This window comes from Salvelinus namaycush, chromosome 2 (genome assembly GCF_016432855.1).
Source record: "Salvelinus namaycush isolate Seneca chromosome 2, SaNama_1.0, whole genome shotgun sequence".
Lineage (NCBI taxonomy): Eukaryota > Metazoa > Chordata > Actinopteri > Salmoniformes > Salmonidae > Salvelinus > Salvelinus namaycush.
The window spans coordinates 67024894-67043231 of NC_052308.1; the positions used below are offsets into that span (position 1 = coordinate 67024894).

Genomic DNA, 18338 nt, shown 5'->3' on the forward strand with positions numbered 1-18338 from the left:
AATAACGGAGATCTATACGCCAATCACCAGAGAGGAACAGACAGGAGCTCGACAGCCTGCCATTCCGCTCTGTGGATAACGAATCCCATTGTTAGGGGGGAGACACGCATTCCGTCATTATATCCAGTATCTCTGGTTATACCCAAACTCTAGTCTATACCCAGTGTTTCTGTTGAGGGTTTCTGACGAGTTTCCTCTGAGAAGTAATAGTTACGATATTGTAACGATCCCGTTACAACCGTTTCTGTGCCCATTCAAACAAAAATAACCATATTTTGCAGTTCCAGAAGCCATACAACACGGAAATGACACTTTGGCAACCACATAAGCAAAAGTTATGGGTATTTTCATAATCATTATGTTGATGGATTTGTGTTCCATCGCGACGGCCAAATTACAGGATGGGAGAGAAGAGGGAGAGAGGAGATTGCTTCATTTATCTCCCAATCACACACACACACACACACACACACACACACACACGTGCGCGCGCACACACACGGTTCCTGATACAATTACGCTTTTCCTGGAGTTGAAGCAAACCAGTAAATAATCCGGCAGTGAGAATTTAGCCTGTTCCCTCCAGTCCCCTGAAGTATATAAATACAGTGAGAATTTAGCCTGTTCCCTCCAGTCCCCTGAAGTATATAAATACAGTGAGAATTTAGCCTGTTCCCTCCAGTCCCCTGAAGTATATAAATACAGTGAACATTTAGCCTGTTCCCTCCAGTCCCCTGAAGTATATAAACAGAGTGAGAACGGTCAATATCAGGAAGTGGCTCTAATGACATCACAGTAAAGACAAATGAGGTGTGAGAAGGCAACTTGCATAGCCGAAATTGAACCCTATTTTCCTATATAGCGCACTGCTTTTGATTGGGCCCATAAGACTCTGTGTCACGATCGTCATAAGAAGCGGACCAAGGCGCAGCGTGAAAGAAAGACATCTTCTTTAATTCAATGAAGACAAAACAAAACAACAAACAGACGACCGTGAAGCTATATTAAACAAAATAGTGCTGACACTAAACACTACACATAGACATAGACAATTACCCACAACAGCCCAATGCCTATGGCTGCCTTAAATATGGCTCCCAATCAGAGACAAATGAATGACAGCTGTCTCTGATTGAGAACCATTCAGGCAACCATAGACATACCTAGATACCTACACTCAACACAAACCCATACACTGTAACAAAAACCCCCTAGACACTACAACCACCCAAGACAAGACAAAAACACAAACATCCCCCCTGTCACACCCTGACCTAACCAAAATACTACAGAAAACAAAGATAACTAAGGCCAGGGCGTGACACTCTGGTCAAAAGTAGTGCACTATATAGGGAATAGGGAGCCATTTCAGGGTGTTGCAATAAAAAAAATCAAAGCTTAGGGAGGGTGGGAAAACAAAGCTTCTAGTTAGGAAGCCATCCGTATTGAGCTAACAGGCCAGGGTATTGTATTCTATGGTCTGTCCACATGGGAGAAGGCCGGTTTAGGTTTAATCAATGGTTAAAACATTTGACTGGGCTTAGAGATGGATCTTTGAAACAGCACTGGAGAGAGGGTGAGAGGCTGTGTGTGGTGTGAGAGAGAGGTGTGGGAGAGGAGAGGGTGTGTGTGGTGTGAGAGAGGAGAGGGTGAGAGGGTGTGTGTGGTGTGAGAGAGGAGAGGGTGAGAGGCTGTGTGTGGTGTGAGAGAGGAGAGGGTGAGAGGCTGTGTGTGGTGTGAGAGAGAGGTGTGGGAGAGGAGAGGGTGAGAGGCTGTGTGTGGTGTGAGAGAGGAGAGGGTGAGAGGCTGTGTGTGGTGTGAGAGAGAGGTGTGGGAGAGGAGAGGGTGAGAGGCTGTGTGTGGTGTGAGAGAGAGGTGTGGGAGAGGAGAGGGTGAGAGGCTGTGTGTGGTGTGAGAGAGAGGTGTGGGAGAGGAGAGGGTGAGAGGCTGTGTGTGGTGTGAGAGAGAGGTGTGGGAGAGGAGAGGGTGAGAGGCTGTGTGTGGTGTGAGAGAGAGGTGTGGGAGAGGAGAGGGTGAGAGGCTGTGTGTGGTGTGAGAGAGGAGAGGGTGAGAGGCTGTGTGTGGTGTGAGAGAGGAGGGTGAGAGGCTGTGTGTGGTGTGAGAGAGAGGTGTGGGAGAGGAGAGGGTGAGAGGCTGTGTGTGGTGTGAGAGAGAGGTGTGGGAGAGGAGAGGGTGAGAGGCTGTGTGTGGTGTGAGAGAGAGGTGTGGGAGAGGAGAGGGTGAGAGGCTGTGTGTGGTGTGAGAGAGAGGTGTGGGAGAGGAGAGGGTGAGAGGCTGTGTGTGGTGTGAGAGAGAGGTGTGGGAGAGGAGAGGGTGAGAGGCTGTGTGTGGTGTGAGAGAGAGGTGTGGGAGAGGAGAGGGTGAGAGGCTGTGTGTGGTGTGAGAGAGAGGTGTGGGAGAGGAGAGGGTGAGAGGCTGTGTGTGGTGTGAGAGAGGTGTGGGAGAGGAGAGGGTGAGAGGCTGTGTGTGGTGTGAGAGAGGTGTGGGAGAGGAGAGGGTGAGAGGCTGTGTGTGGTGTGAGAGAGGTGTGGGAGAGGAGAGGGTGAGAGGCTGTGTGTGGTGTGAGAGAGAGGTGTGGGAGAGGAGAGGGTGAGAGGCTGTGTGTGGTGTGAGAGAGAGGTGTGGGAGAGGAGAGGGTGAGAGGCTGTGTGTGGTGTGAGAGAGAGGTGTGGGAGAGGAGAGGGTGAGAGGCTGTGTGTGGTGTGAGAGAGAGGTGTGGGAGAGGAGAGGGTGAGAGGCTGTGTGTGGTGTGAGAGAGAGGTGTGGGAGAGGAGAGGGTGAGAGGCTGTGTGTGGTGTGAGAGAGAGGTGTGGGAGAGGAGAGGGTGAGAGGCTGTGTGTGGTGTGAGAGAGAGGTGTGGGAGAGGAGAGGGTGAGAGGGTTGTTTCCGAGGCATTAGACAGAGCGGTGTTGGGATCGCAGCTTTGACGAAAAACAATGTTGATCAACCCACGCTAGTCCCACTGCAGATTAGTTTAGTTTAGTGTGTCTATCTACTTGCACTCCCCCTAGGCTAAGGATGGGGCGGCAGGTAGCCTAGTGGTTAGATTCGTTGGGCCAGTAACCGAAAGGTTGCTAGATCGAATCCCTGAGCTGACAAGGTAAAAATCTGCCGTTCTGCCACTGAACAAGGCAGTTAACTCACTGTTCCTAGGCTGTCATTGTAAATAAGAATGTATTCTTAACTGACTTGCCTGGTTAAATAAAAAAATAAAATATATGGTTGTGAAGCTGAGAGTCAAGAGAAGCATTAGATGTGACAGAAAACCATGTTTTGCTTATCACACTGTCGGGCCCATGATCACACTCTTAGCTAAAGAGCAGTAGGGAGTGTGTTGTGGTGAGCCTCAACTACTGTAGCCTAGGAGAGAATTACGACTGGGTGAAGTCAACCCATGCAAAATGAAACTATCTGGCAAGTTGCGAGGTCTGGAAAGTTCTGAGCACACCTGAAAAGATACACTCTTTTCTCTTCTCCTGAATATTTAAAATCTCTCGTTCCTTAGATGTTGTCAAATCTCAGGGCATTCCCAACAGAAATAGAGCGAACTCGGCATCTACCCATCCCAAACCACGAGGCTCCAGGATGGTCCCTGAACACAGGGGTAATAAGAGCAGCCTTTGGCCTTACGACTGGGTCAGACAGTAGCATTAAACTTTTCAAAGCTACAGTGTGACAACTCGGTGTGTGTGTGTGTGTCTCTCTCTGTGCATGTGTGCACTGCCAGCCCTCCAGTCAGACGATCTCATACTGTAATTAGGTCAGATTCACTTCCAAGGGTAATAAGCATCATCCATGCTGCAGTAGCCGCAGGGAGAGGGGGGGGGGGGGGGGTGCAAAAATGTTTTGAACACCCTGCCATTGTATTGAGGGGAGTGCACGATTTGTTAGAACACCCGGACATTAGTTCACAAACCTAACCTGATGGTTTTATTCTTGAAAAGACCCTTGTTCTATCAATTTAGGTCCGGTGTTTGGGTTGTTAAAGTTGTGTCTATCGTGTAGTAAGGCAACACTAGTCTACCTCTCCTTCTGCCATCCCACTCTCTCTTTCTTTGTCATGCTTTGTTTTTCTGCCCTGTAATTGAAAAGTCAATATACTGTAACTCTGTACACACAGTGACGGGAGGTGACGAGAGAGAGCCCGGCACAGGAATTAGGGTTTACTTTATGCCTGTTCTCCCTCTGTCTTCTTTAGCACCTCTAGCAGGTCACATGCTGTGACATGGGACCTGCTAGTTAGTTTGTTTAGATTACTCTCGCTCCCTCCCTCCCCAATAGGCAGGATGAAGTGAACGAGGGATGAAGGGAACAGAGGGGAGAAATGGAGATGGAGGAGTGCAGCCAGCCGCATCCCTCACCTTCGTTTCCTCCTTCTGGAGGACAAAGAGAAGGACAAGATCTGTGACAGAGAAGAGCAGATTGATTAATGATTGTTCTGTCCTTCTCTCAATGGGTCTCAATGTGTGTCTATTATTGTCTTTCCTTCCATCGCCCTTGTCTTGACACTCATCTGCATAGGGTGATGATTTCACCTTGTAATGGGAGAGTTGATATACTGTACATTTGCCCTGTCAAAGGAGTCAGTGTCACCCACACATGCAGGTGCACACGCAACCATACACACTCATAAATAGACACATAGAACGGCTATGGTCAAATGGCAGAAAAACCTATCATGCATGACATAAGTGACCCATAGGACGCAGCTTCTGGTGTAAAAGCTCCTAGGAAACCTAGCAGGTTAGCATCCGCCATGGGAATGAGTTCAGTTCACCAGATAGCGTTGGCAGACGCTGCCTGTCCTTCACTGTACATTCACAGTACATCCCGTTTTAGACTCCCGCTGCCTCTGGCATTCTGGGAGAGCGGAGTGGAGTGCTTTCTTTCTCTCCCTCACTCTCTCTCGCTTTATCCTTCTGTGCCTGACTGCCAGCTCGGAACACAGACTTCTGGTGTCCGTGGGTTCGCACCAAAAAGTCAAAGAGCCAAAGTGCGACCAGGCAGGCCTGAGATCTGTGCTGTATAGCCTTAGCCAAACGGCATTGACAATGGCCACAGGATTTGGCTGTACAGCAAAAACTAATCTGGGACCAGGCTAAGGTGCTGCTACTTCCCTAAAAACTATTTAGCCAGACACTTGAGACCAAAGCTGTTTGTTGTTTCCTTCTTCTCCTTTGTTTGACCAGAGTGATGCTCCATTCTCTTTGGACTTCTCCATCAGACACGCAGACCATGACCAGGTTCCTGTCTCAGATGGTTTTTCTTTCCACTCCTTGCAGGCTAAATTTAGACCTGATGGTGCCCGGCTTTTGTGCTGCGGCCTCAGTTAACAGAAAAGAGAAAGAGAGAGAGAAAGAGAGATTGCGTGCCCCAGAGCCATTGAATGTCTGTCCAACAAAAAAACTTCCCTAAATAAAAACGGAGGTCACCTCTCCTGCCCTTCTAAATGCGTGAGAAAAACCGAGATGTCTTGATGTCGAGTAACACAAAAAACAAGACAAGACTTCTGTTCAGTAAGCGTTATTTATTTGGGGGATGGGGGAGTTACCCTACATATTAAGAGGAAATAATCTCTCATCTTAACAGATTTCTAAAAATATCCAGGAGGACTTAATGTCCCCTGTATTGTAAGGGGATCTCAAGAACTGAGCTAAATCGATCATGGACATGGCACGTCACGCATCGGATGTATTCTACTTCTCAGCAATTCACCAAGACAGTAGGCTTATTCCATAAGAGCTCAGTTCATCAAGAGAGTAGACCTACTTTATAAGAGCCACTTGACTGAATACCATGTAACAACACTTGTGTAATAGTACATGCTGGAACAGTACTGGAGCATTAACCCAGTGCCAGGCCAAAAGCTTTGAAGTGTGTGGTTAAGAAGAGGCCGCCCATGCGCCCTGAGAACAGTGCCAAAGAGCCCCATCCTCCCTCCATGGTCAGAATTCAATTAGGAAAGGAGGGATAGGATCACTGCCGACGTTCCTGAATCCCCTCCAGATTCTCCCTCTCTCCTTCCCTCCCTCTCTGAACTCAGAAGAGCCAAGACTGCATCAGCAGAGCAATCCCAGGAAGTTGCAAGAACGGAACTCAACAGAACCCTTTCGCAACTCCGGGCAGAGTTCATGCATGCTGCGCTACGCAGAAAGAACCGAGCAGGGGGGAAAAAATAATAGCCTCGGGTGTAGTAGTGTTTTTACCGGCAAGCTGTTGCCACACACCACACTCTTGGACGATTAATATTTATGTGACGCCCGCCGAGCGAGCGAAGCCTAAGGCCCAGGGGATGGAGCAAGCTGCCTGGCATACTCCCCATCCCCTTCTACAGCGCTGTGATAAAGAATGTTCACTCTCCATTGAGCTTCATTTCTGTGAACAAATCAGCTAACACAAGAAAGAAATCTATTGACTTGGTTGTTAGAATATAGCCTGCTTCCAGATTGGTTTGTGCTGTCTTGCCAAATGCTATGGTCATTGTCACGCCGGCTAAAAGCTTGGCTAATACAGGAGGGAGGGACATCCATTGGTTTGGCTGACAGAATGTACTATACGGATAGTAAAAGTTACTTAGACTAGTGTATACTGTACGCAGTATAGGAGGCACATGCCTCCTATCACTGATCGGCAATCGCACCAATCGTCCTTCAGATATTCCTCTTGGACAATTACAGACTTGTTAAGTCAGTAGGCAACAAATTGACTGATAACTTTGTTCCCCGTTTCACCGTGTTCACCGTTTTCACAGCTCGCGGCCATATTTCTCTTAAAGCCACATGATCAGATATGTCCCTGTCTCTAGTGTGAACATCTACAACTGATGTTTCTCTTGAGGAGATATGAATGTGTATTCCTGTCCTGGTTCGCCGGATCTGTTTCTGCCTCTGAACGTGGCGTTGCTGGGGTACATTGCCGGAGTAGAGGAGAACAGGGGAGGGAGGGTGAGCCAAGACCAGGGCCAGACCGTTCTCAAAACACCAGCGGAGAGAGGGAGCTGGAAAGAAGACAAGACTGCACACAACCACAACCAGCCATTTACCTCAGAAACACACACTTCACTCTCAATCTTCACTTTACTGCATATTGGGGGTTTTTTGCATATGGTTTTAACAGGAACTGACACCAGTATTATGATTGCAGTGCAGGCAGTCATGTGTCAGCGTGCAGTTATGCCACAAAGTTCAGCTATAATAGAGCTTTTATAACCATTATAGCATGTCTTGAAGCAGAGCTGTTAACGTACAGTTCTGACACTAAAATGAAGGAGCTGTCATAATCCCAGCAAGGGAAGGGGTGTGGTTGTAAACATACTGCCAGCTCATCCTCTCTCTCGCTCTCTCTGCTCTCTTTCCTTCCCCCTCTCCGTTTCTGACTCTCTGAGTGAGGAAAAATGTATAGAAGCCAAGGATGATACTGGAGACTTCCTGTTTCAGCATTATCACATAGCCTACTTAACCACAGAAGAAGTCCAATATTGCTGAACTACTGAGGATAAAGAAAGGATTTGATGGAAGAGCTTAAGTGTCGTTTTTAACCATCTATGGGGAGGGTTTACTTACCATAGCATTCTGACTCCTCTTGTAGCATTTATTTGACTCAAAAAATTATTGTCATATAGGCCACGAAGACTAATTTTGGGGTTGCTCATTCTGGTTCTCCACACAAAATGATGACTGTGTGTAATATGTGGCATACAATATAGGATGCTTGTTATAGGATGTGAGAAAGAGAATCGTGTCCTGCCAAAGGTTACCAGTGCTATTGTAACAGTATAACTTTAAACCGTCCCCTCGCCCCGATACGGGCGCGAACCAGGGACCTTCTGCACACATCAACAACTGACACCCACGAAGCGTCGTTACCCATCGCTCCACAAAAGCCGCGGCCCTTGCAGAGCAAGGGGAAACCCTACATCTAGGTTTCAGAGCAAGTGACGTAACTGATTGAAACGCTACTAGCGCGTACCCGCTAACTAGCCAGCCATTTCACATCCGTTACACTCACCCCCCTTTCAACCTCCTCCTTTTCCGCAGCAACCAGTGATCCGGGTCAACAGCATCAATGTAATGGTGTAACTTTAAACCGTCCCCTCGCCCCGACACGGGCGCGAACCAGGGACCCTCTGCACACATCAACAACGGTCGCCCACGAAGCGTCGTTACCCATCGCTCCACAAAAGCCGCGGCCCTTGCAGAGCAAGGGGAAACCCTACATCTAGGTTTCAGAGCAAGTGACGTAACTGATTGAAACGCTACTAGCGCGTACCCGCTAACTAGCTAGCCATTTCACATCCGTTACACTATCCTTTTCCATATCTGTACGGAAACAATCGCTTAACTTTTCCTTGAAAACATGACACCGATTACCATATGACTTGCCATTGGCAAAGACATTAGCTGCGCCTCATTCAAATGTTTTGGAACCAAAGGACAATACCCCTACAACATATTTTTATTTATATTATATTCCGTTCTATTCCCTCTCATTCTGTAGGCCTATCATAATAAATAGACCTTTGAAATGACAAGGTAATATCTCTTGGAAAATACTTTGTTATTGAATATCGACCAATTAAAGTGAATTAGGGAACTTACTGTTTACACGTTTTTAGATCACGTCCTTAAAACCAGTTACTGTGCAGGAGTGTCTAATATGAAGACACAAAATGACCAAAATAAAGGTAACTGGCTATTACAAATAGTGTAATAACTAGGCCTAATAATAACCACAAAGGAAAAATATCTTTAATCAGTCAGGAACATGCTGTCCCTGACATATTTCTTAAGAATATAAATAGTGAAACAATTGGCTGCTTACCTTCAATGTCTCTCCTCGTTTAAAACTCAACTCATCATCTGCAGTGGCTTTGAAATCGTATTTGGCAATGGCCTCCATGGTGAGGTTTGTTGGAACACTTGTATGCGGTGTTGATGATCGCACAAGTACCCTTCTGAAGTCTTTCAATGGAGTTTATTCCTCCAAGGAATTATGAAAATGATTAACAATGTCAGAAAAAAAAAACAGAATAGCTCCGGTCCCGTTTTCCCCCTGGTCTGACCAGTCACTCCGAGTAGCGCAAATACCCTCACTCGCTGCACGCCGCTACAAACCTGTGAATAAGAACACAGATAGAGAACCTGAGACTATGTAGCAGTAAAGCAACATCAACCAACACCGAAAAACAATGCACTAATATGATAGCTTGTGATGTAATGCCGCGCCCACAGACAATACTAGCATTCTGAAGCTTGCACAATCAGGGGAGGAAGGATATAATCTGATTGACGTTTCCTCAGACCAACTAAAGCACATCATCTCCACAATTGACCAATCGGATGTGAGAATACTGTCATATCCAATAGGTGTACTGTAGCTGTGCAAAACTAATGGAATTGCTAATTTACACGCCTTGTAGAGGATGTTTGACAGGCAGATGTGGTTGATGACTCAAAACTCGAGCTAAATGTAGAATGTCAAATTTTGACTCAAAATCGTTTTGTGTCTGGTACAATGTTTTCTGCCCTCGTTCCTTGCCATTAGCCTACATCAATATTTTGTATAAATGTCCAGCTCATTCGAGTGAAACATTGGGGAATAAAAACAAAGAGCTGCGATAGTTGTAACAATGCAATAAATTATTGTTTCCAAGTTTGACAAGCAACAGTTAGTTACAAAGTTAAAAGTAACCTAGTTGTCACAATTGCTAAAACTTAGAAAAGAGACTTGTAGGCCTACTTTAGCTCCAACACAAGAAAGATGACGAAGATACGACTATTAGGCTATTGTTTTGCTAGTCCTACACTGTAGGCTAATTAAACAAGAATACAGGCTACATCATTTCAAAAAAGTCAACGACGGTACACCAGGACTTGCATGAAGCTAAAGTGAAACTATTCAGGTCTCTGAAGTAGCCTAGGCCAAGTCCACCTACATACATTTAATGTTACCTTGTTTCTACTTGCTATCCCTTGAAATTCTACAAACACGTGTTATTAGTAGGCTATCCACTTCCTAGAAAGTGAGCTCTGTATATAGGAAGCTTCCTATCGCGACATTTTGGGAATACTTACATCTGCACAGAAATGACCCCCCCCCCCTCCCACAATTAAATTCAAGGGGCTTTATTGACATGGGAAACATATGTTAACATTACCAAAGCAAGTGAAGTAGATAATATACAAAAGTGAAATAAACAATAAAAATGAACAGTAAACAATACACTCCCAGAAGTTCCAAAAGAGTCAGGACATAACAAATGTCATATTATGTATATATACAGTGTTGTAACGATGTACAAATGGTCAAAGTACAAAAGGGAAAATAAATAAGCATAAATATGGGTTCTATTTACAATGGTGTTTGTTCTTCACTGGTTAACCTTTTCTTGTGGCAACAGGTCACAAATCTTACTGCTGTGATGGCACACTGTGGTATTTCACCCAGTACATATGGGAGTTTATCAAAATCGGGTTTGTTTTCAAATTCTTTGTGGATCTGTGAAATCTGAGGGAAATATGTGTCTCTAATATGGTCATACATTGGGCAGGAGGTTAGGAAGTGCAGCTCAGTTTCCACCTCATTTTGTGGGCAGTGTGCACATAGCCTGTCTTCTCTTGAGAGCCAGGTCTGCCTTTCTCAATAGCAAGGCTATGCTCACTGAGTCTGTACATAGTCAAAGCTTTCCTTAAGTTTGGGTCAGTCACAGTGGTCAGGTATTCTGCCACTGTGTACTCTCTGTTTAGGGCCAAATAGCATTCTAGTTTGCTCTGTTTTTTTGTAATTCTTTCCAATGTGTCAAGAAATTATCTTTTTGTTTTCTCATGATTTGGTTGGGTCTAATTGTGTTGCTGTTCTGGGGCTCTGTGGAGTGTGTTTGTGAACAGAGCCCTAGGACCAGCTTGCTTTGGGGATTCTTCTCCAGGTTCATCTCTCTGTAGGTGATGGCTTTGTCTCTCTATGCAATTCAAAGGGCTTTATTGGCATGGGTAACATGTTTAGATTGCCAATGCAAGTGGAATACATGATACACAAAAGTTTAATAAACAATCAGAAATTAACAGTAAACATTAAACTCTCAAAAGTTTCTTAAAGTATAGAGACATTTCAAATGTTATACATCTGGCTATGCACAGTGTTGTAACAATGTGAAAGTAGTTTAAAGAACAAAAGGGAAAATAAATAGACAGATGAGTATTGTTTGTATTTAAAATTACTTTTTTGCTTCACTGGCTGCCCTTTTTTGGCAACAGGTCACAAATCTTGCTGCTGTGATGGCACACTGTGGTATTTAACCTTATAGATATGGGAATTTATCAAAATAGGATTTGTTTTCAAATTCTTTGTGGGTCTGTGTAATCTGAGGGAAATGTGTCTCTAATTGGCATTGGCAATGCTCCTTATAGGACACATCACTGCACTCTAGACTCCACTGTAAACTGGTCCTCTCTGTTCTGCCAGTCACATTATGTTAAAGGTCCCCAAAGAACACACATCCCTGGGTCGCTCGTCTTTTCAGTTCTCTGCAGCTAGAGACTGGAACGAGCTGCAACAAACACACAAACTGGACAGTTTTATCTCAATCTCTTCATTCAAAGACTCAATCATGGACACTCTTACTGACAGTTGTGGCTGCTTTGCGTGATGTACTGTTGTCTACCTTCTTGCCCTTTGTGCTGTTGTCAATGCCCAATACTGTTTGCACCCTGTTTTGTGCTGCTACCGTGCTGTGCTGCTGCCATGTGGTGTTGCTTCCATGTTGTTGTCATGTTGTGTTGCTACCATGCTATGTTGTTGTCTTAGGTCTCTTTATGTAGTGTTGTGTTGTCTCTCTTGTTGTGATGTGTGTTTTGTCCTATATTTTTATTGAATTTATTTTTAATCCCAGCCCCCGTCCCCACAGGAGGCCTTTCGCCTTTTAGTAGGCCGTCATTGTAAATAAGAATTTGTTCTTAACTGACTTGCCTAGTTAAATAAAGGTTAAATAAAAAAAGAAGACATACATTTGGCAGGAGGTTAGAAAGTGCATCTCAATTTCCACCTCATTTTGTGGAAACTGAATATTCCTTCATTTTGAATCAGTCACAGTGATCAGGTATTCTGCCACTGTGTACTACTCTGTTTAGGGCCAAATAGCATTCCAGTTTGCTGTTCTTTTGGTTAGTGCTTTCCAATGTGACAAGTAATTATATTTTTGTTTTCTAAAGATCTCTCTCACACACACACAAACTTTTGTATGAATATGCATGTGTGAAGAGTAGACGACAACATTTAGTTTGGCTCTAGACCTCACCTGTTGTAGATGTGTCATAAGGTGCAGGGACTCCATAGCAGGGACTACTGGGCCATCTAGTGGTACAAAATTAGAATAAATTGTGAAATGATACAGGAGAAAAAATATGCAGATAATTTGATTGGCTACATACAGATAATTGCCAAAATAATGGAAACACTTGAATAAATGAGGGATACAAAATATATTTAAAGCAGGTGCTTCCACACAGGTGTGGTTCCTGAGTGAATTAAGCAATTAAAAACCCATCATGCTTACTGCCATGCAACACTACAGACCTCGGACGTCCAGCAATGCCATCAGCAATCAGCAACCCCCCCCCCACCCCGGAGGAGCTGCAGCACACCTGATAAATTGAAATAAATGTGCCAAAGAGTTCTTGCTGTCTGTTCAGAAATAAATGAAATAATTCAGAATAGCCTACTACACCACGATAAATTTAGCCACAGACGAATAGCTTATTTTCAAAATAGCCTAACTGCCGTATGCAGCCCAATAACAAGGCACAATCTATAGCCGGGAACACGCAGCAAATCTGTCAGTGAACAAAGAACATGCAGACAAAACCGGCCTTTCGCAATATTTCAAATAGTCTACAATTGCAGGAAAGCACAGGTTGGAAAGCTGTAGGGTACCAAATATTTGCTGAACTTCCAAATATTGTTTTACAAAGTAAAGCGAGAGAGAGAAAGGCTTTTGCCATGAGCTCATATGCCATCAACAGCACGCGAGCTGTGCATCATTGGGTGAGTCAGTGAAACTGGAATGCATTTTTAGGACTATAATTTTTTCCTCATATTGTAGCGAGTTGGATGACCGTTCAAAACGAATTTTCCCAGTAGGAAATTGTTTTTCCCTGCTTTGCCAGTTGTCTTGAACACACTGAAGTCGGAGATTTCCCAACTCCTAATTCACAGGTTTTTTTTTTTAAAACGCGGCATTAAAAACGATTATGCCAAAGTCTCCAGTCATGTAAAATGACGTGGCATTGCATGAAATGCGTTTATAAAGGCCCAACATTTCCCGGACACTAGGCCACAACATTTTTTCCCCCATGTGTGTAACTTCGGTAAGTTCCTCTACGCTACGCCACTACGCAAATGTGATGACATGTATGCAATGCTTTATTATGAAGGTGATTTTGTTCTAATGCATTCCGGTACCTCACATCTCCAAGTAAAAAATTTTAAAAAAGATTGACGAGAAAAATACAGTCCAACCCATTGGGAATCTCACCGCACCCTCATATGCCATGTCTTGAAATAGGCATATAGACGGACTCAAAGTAAGTTTATATTGTAAAACTTCTGACAGCCAACTTTCTAACTCCATAACTTTTGGACATTATAGCACTGCAGAAGGCATGAATCATTGAGCCACTGTTAGTTTTGCACTTAAGACATGACTCTGCTTTTATGCTGTACAATGTGCACATTGTGTCTTGTATATTCAATTCTGTACATTAGTTTAGTTACAGGCCGGCTCCAGGCATAAGCGATATTAACGGTCGCTTAGGGTCCCTGGCCGCTCCAACCGACCCCAAAAATATATTATTTTGGAACTCAGTCGAATAGTAGAATACACAAGGTGCAAGTTCTAAATGTTGTGTATCAGCAGTTTCTTGTTAAGTCAGTCACTGACAATTAGCCATGTCAGCTAACAAGTTTTTAGTAGTAGTAATCATGTCCGAATACCGACCGGGCATGCAGGACATGTGCCCTAGGGCCCTGACCTCCAGGGGGCCCCCATTGATTTTGTTATTCACTGTCACGATGTATAAATGATTGGAGACAGGCGCAGGAATACGTAATAAGGGGTTTTAATATTCCACCCAGAAAATACAACATGCCATGAAAGGCATAGGGAAGAAGCCCAAAAACAAACATGTATACAAAAACACAGGGATGTAACCCAAACAAGAGCCAGGTAAAACCTCCAATAAATACACAGGACTAGACCCATAATAACAAGTGCACAACAACACACGTGACAAGTCCCGTAATAACGAGTACACAATGCACGAAAGCCGAAACCACAAAGCACAGGTACTCACAAGACCAACGGACATGGGAAGAGTAACTGACAAGACAATGGTGAACAGAGGGCACATATATACAATTACTAATACGGGGGAATGGGAACCAGGTGTGCGTAATGAAACAGTTCAGTGACACCTAGAGGCCGGTGATGTAGACCCCCGGAGCTGGTGCAGGGAATGAGCAGCAGTACCGGGGGAATCCGTAACAGTCACTCTCACTCAGATATCATTAACATGGCATAAGTCATGACAAAATGTGTAGAATTGCATGAAATAATATAATACAATTGTTAAATTTGCTCTCCGCCCTATGGCAAAAATGTGTAGAACTGCAGAAAACTTGCTTTAAAACTGCAAAGAAATCTCTCTGCACCATGGCAAAATAGGTAGAATTGCATGAAATTTGTTATAGAACTGCAACATTTTCTCTACGCCCCATTGCAAAACGTGTAGAATTGCAGGAAAAAAAGGTAAAAAACGTACATATTTCACACATTTTGTTTGCCCACTTGGTGAAAATGCCCCTCAACCAAAACTCGCTTAGGGCCCACAAAAGGCAACCGCTGTACCTAGCTAGTTATGTTCCAACACTCTCTTCATCTGTGCCAATATCAGTTATTTTTAAGTCTTGGTTCCAATAGTTTATATTTTTTTCTAAGAGATAGGCTTTCTGCAGGGTTTTGTATATCTTACCTATCATATGAGTATCATTTTCTGACTTAAATAGAAGTCCCTTGTCACATTCTGACCTTTATTTTCCCTTGTTTTGTCTTTATTTCGTATGGTCAGGGCGTGAGTTGGGGTGGGCAGTCTATGTTATTTGTTTCTATGTTTAGGTTTGTTCATTTAGCCTGATATGGTTCTCAATCAGAGGCAGGTGTTTTGCATTGTCTCTGATTGGGAGCCATATTTAGGTTGCCTGTTTTCACTGTTGGTTTGTGGGTGTTTGTCTTCCGTGTCAGTGTTTGTCGCCACACGGTACTGTTTCGGTTCGTTCACATTTGTTATTTTGTTATTTGTGTAGTGTTCAGTTTATATTATTAAAACATGGACACTTACCACTCTGCGTATTGGTCCTCCGATCCTTCTCGCCTCTCCTCGTCAGATGAGGAGGAAGAGATAGACAGCCGTTACAGAAACACCCACCAACCAAGGACCAAGCAGAGTGGTAAAGGACAGCAGCAGCAGCGGCAGAAGACACAGGACTCATGGACTTGGGAGGAGATTCTGGACGGCAAGGGACCCTGGGCTCAGCCAGGGGAATATCGCCGTCCCAAAGCAGAGTTGAAGGCAGAGAGGCGCCGGTATGAGGAGGCAGTGCGGCGACGCGGTTGGAAGCCCGAGAGTCAGCCCCAAAAATGTCTTGGGGGGGGCACACGGGGAGTGTGGCTAAGCCAGGTAGGAGACCTGGGCCAACTCCCCGTGCTTACCGTGGAGTGAGAGGGCGTCGTACTGGTCAGGCACCGTGTTATGCGGTGGAGCGCACGGTGTCCCCAGTACGCGTGCTTAGCCCAGTGCGGGCTATTCCACCTCGCCGCACTGGCCGGGCTAGGTTGGGCATCGAGCCGGGTGCCATGAAGCCGCCTCAACGCATCTGGTCTCCAGTGCGTCTCCTCGGGCCGACGTACATGGCACCAGCCTTACGCATGGTGTCCCCGGTTCGCCAGCATAGCCCAGTGCGGGCTATTCCACCTCGCCGCACTGGCAGGGCTACGGGGAACATTCAACCAGGTAAGGTTGGGCAGGCTCGGTGCTCAAGAGCTCCTGTACTCCTTCACGGTCCGGTATATCCGTTGCCACCTCCACGTACCAGTCCTCCGGTGGCAGCCCCCCGCACCAGGCTGTCTCTCCGGTTTCTCTCTACAGTTGCTCCCGCCTGTCCAGCGCTGCCAGAGCCTTCCTCTTCTCCAGCGCAGCCAGAGTCTCCCGTCTGTCCTGAGCCGCCAGAGTCTCCCGTCTGTCCTGAGCCGCCAGAGTCTCCCGTCTGTCCTGAGCCGCCAGAGTCTCCCGTCTGTCCTGAGCCGCCAGAGTCTCCCGTCTGTCCTGAGCCGCCAGAGTCTCCCGTCTGTCCTGAGCCGCCAGAGTCTCCCGTCTGTCCTGAGCCGCCCGTCTGTCCTGAGCCGCCCGTCTGTCCTGAGCCGCCCGTCTGTCCTGCCCGTCTGCTCAGCGCCGCCTGAGCCGCCCGTCTGCTCAGCTCCGCCTGAGCCGCCCGTCTGCTCAGCGCCGCCTGAGCCGCCCGTCTGCTCAGCGCCGCCTGAGCCGCCCGTCTGCTCAGCGCCGCCTGAGCCGCCCGTCTGCTCAGCGCCGCCTGAGCCGCCCGTCTGCTCAGCTCCGCCTGAGCCGCCCGTCAGTCAGGAGCCGCCGGAGCCGTCCTTCATTCCTGAGCTGCCGGAGTCCCCCGCCTGTCCGGAGCTGCCGGAGTTGTCCTTCACTCCGGTGCTGCCGGAATCTCCCGTCCATTCGGGACCCATGGCTAGGGTTCCCAGGCCAAGGTCGGCGGCGAGGATCGCCGCTCATAAGAGGCCACGGGGGCGATTAAGGAGGCGGACAAAAACAATGGTGAAGTGGGGTGCACGTCCCTCGCCAGAGCCGCCACCGCGGACTGTCGCCCACCCAGACCCACCCCTATAGGTTTAGGTTTTGCGGCCGGAGTCCGCACCTTTGGGGGGGGGGGGGGGTACTGTCACGTTCTGACCTTTATTTTCCCTTGTTTTGTCTTTATTTAGTATGGTCAGGGCGTGAGTTGGGGTGGGCAGTCTATGTTATTTGTTTCTATGTTTAGGTTTGTTCATTTAGCCTGATATGATTGAGAACCATGAGGCAGGTGTTTTGCATTGTCTCTGATTGGGAGCCATATTTAGGTTGCCTGTTTTCACTGTTGGTTTGTGGGTGTTTGTCTTCCGTGTCAGTGTTTGTCGCCACACGGTACTGTTTCGGTCCGTTCACATTTGTTATTTTGTTATTTGTGTAGTGTTCAGTTTATATTATTAAAACATGGACACTTACCACTCTGCGTATTGGTCCTCCGATCCTTCTCGCCTCTCCTCGTCAGATGAGGAGGAAGAGATAGACAGCCGTTACATCCCTCATATCGTTATAGTGTTCTTAACTGTGAAGTTGTTCATGTTCTCAGCTCCATCCTTTGAAAACAGACACGTGAAATGATTCTGGGGATGAGCATGCACATCTTCATCAGACCAGAGAATCTTGTTTCTCATGATCTGAGGGTCTTTAGGTGCCTTTTGACAAACTCCAAGTGGGCTGTCATGTGCCTTTTACTGAGGACTGGCTTCCGTCTGGCGACTTTTCCATAAAGGCCTGATTGGTGGAGTGCTGCAGAGATGATTGTCCTTCTGGAAGGTTCTCCCATCTCCACAGAGGAATTCTGGAGCTCTGTTAGAGTGACCATAGGGTTCTAGGTCACCTCCCTGACCAAGGCCCTTCTCCCCCGATTGCTCAGTTTGGCCGGACGGCCAGCTCTAGGAAGAGTCTTGGTGGTTCCAAACTTCTTTCATTTAAGAATGATGGAGGCCACTGTGTTCTTGGGGACCTTCAATGCTGCAGAATTTTTGTTGGTACCCTTTCCCAGATCTGTGCCTCAACACAATCCTGTCTCAGAGCTCTACAGACAATTTCTTCGACCTCATGGCTTGGTTTTTGCTCTGATATGCACTGTCAACTGTGGGACCTTATATTGACAGGTGTGTGCCTTTCCAAATCATGGCCAATCAATTGAATTTACCACAGGTGGACTCCAATCACGTTGTAAAAACATCTCAAGGATGATCAATGGAAACAGGATGCACCTGAGCTCAGTTTCGAGTCTCATAGCAAAGGGTCTGAATACTTATGTAAGTAAGGTTTTTCAGTTTTTTATTTTTAATACATTTGCTAAAATTCTAAAAACCTGTTTTCGCTTTGTCATTATGGGGGTATTGTGTGTATTTATTTAATACATTTTAGAATAAAGCTGTAATGTAACAAAAT

The 18338-nt window shown here is 46.0% G+C and overlaps 1 protein-coding gene across 1 annotated transcript in view; it reads right to left on the reverse strand.

Moving 5' to 3' along the window:
• Positions 1–9250, reverse strand: part of LOC120066644 (growth factor receptor-bound protein 2-like) — a 56829-nt gene extending 47579 nt beyond the window's left edge. Inside the window, exon 1 of the mRNA XM_039018078.1 lies at positions 8842–9250. Coding sequence (XP_038874006.1) covers positions 8842–8919 — 78 coding nt within the window. The 5' untranslated portion in view covers positions 8920–9250. The remainder of the gene's footprint in view (positions 1–8841) is intronic.
• Positions 9251–18338: the final 9088 nt, after the last annotated feature.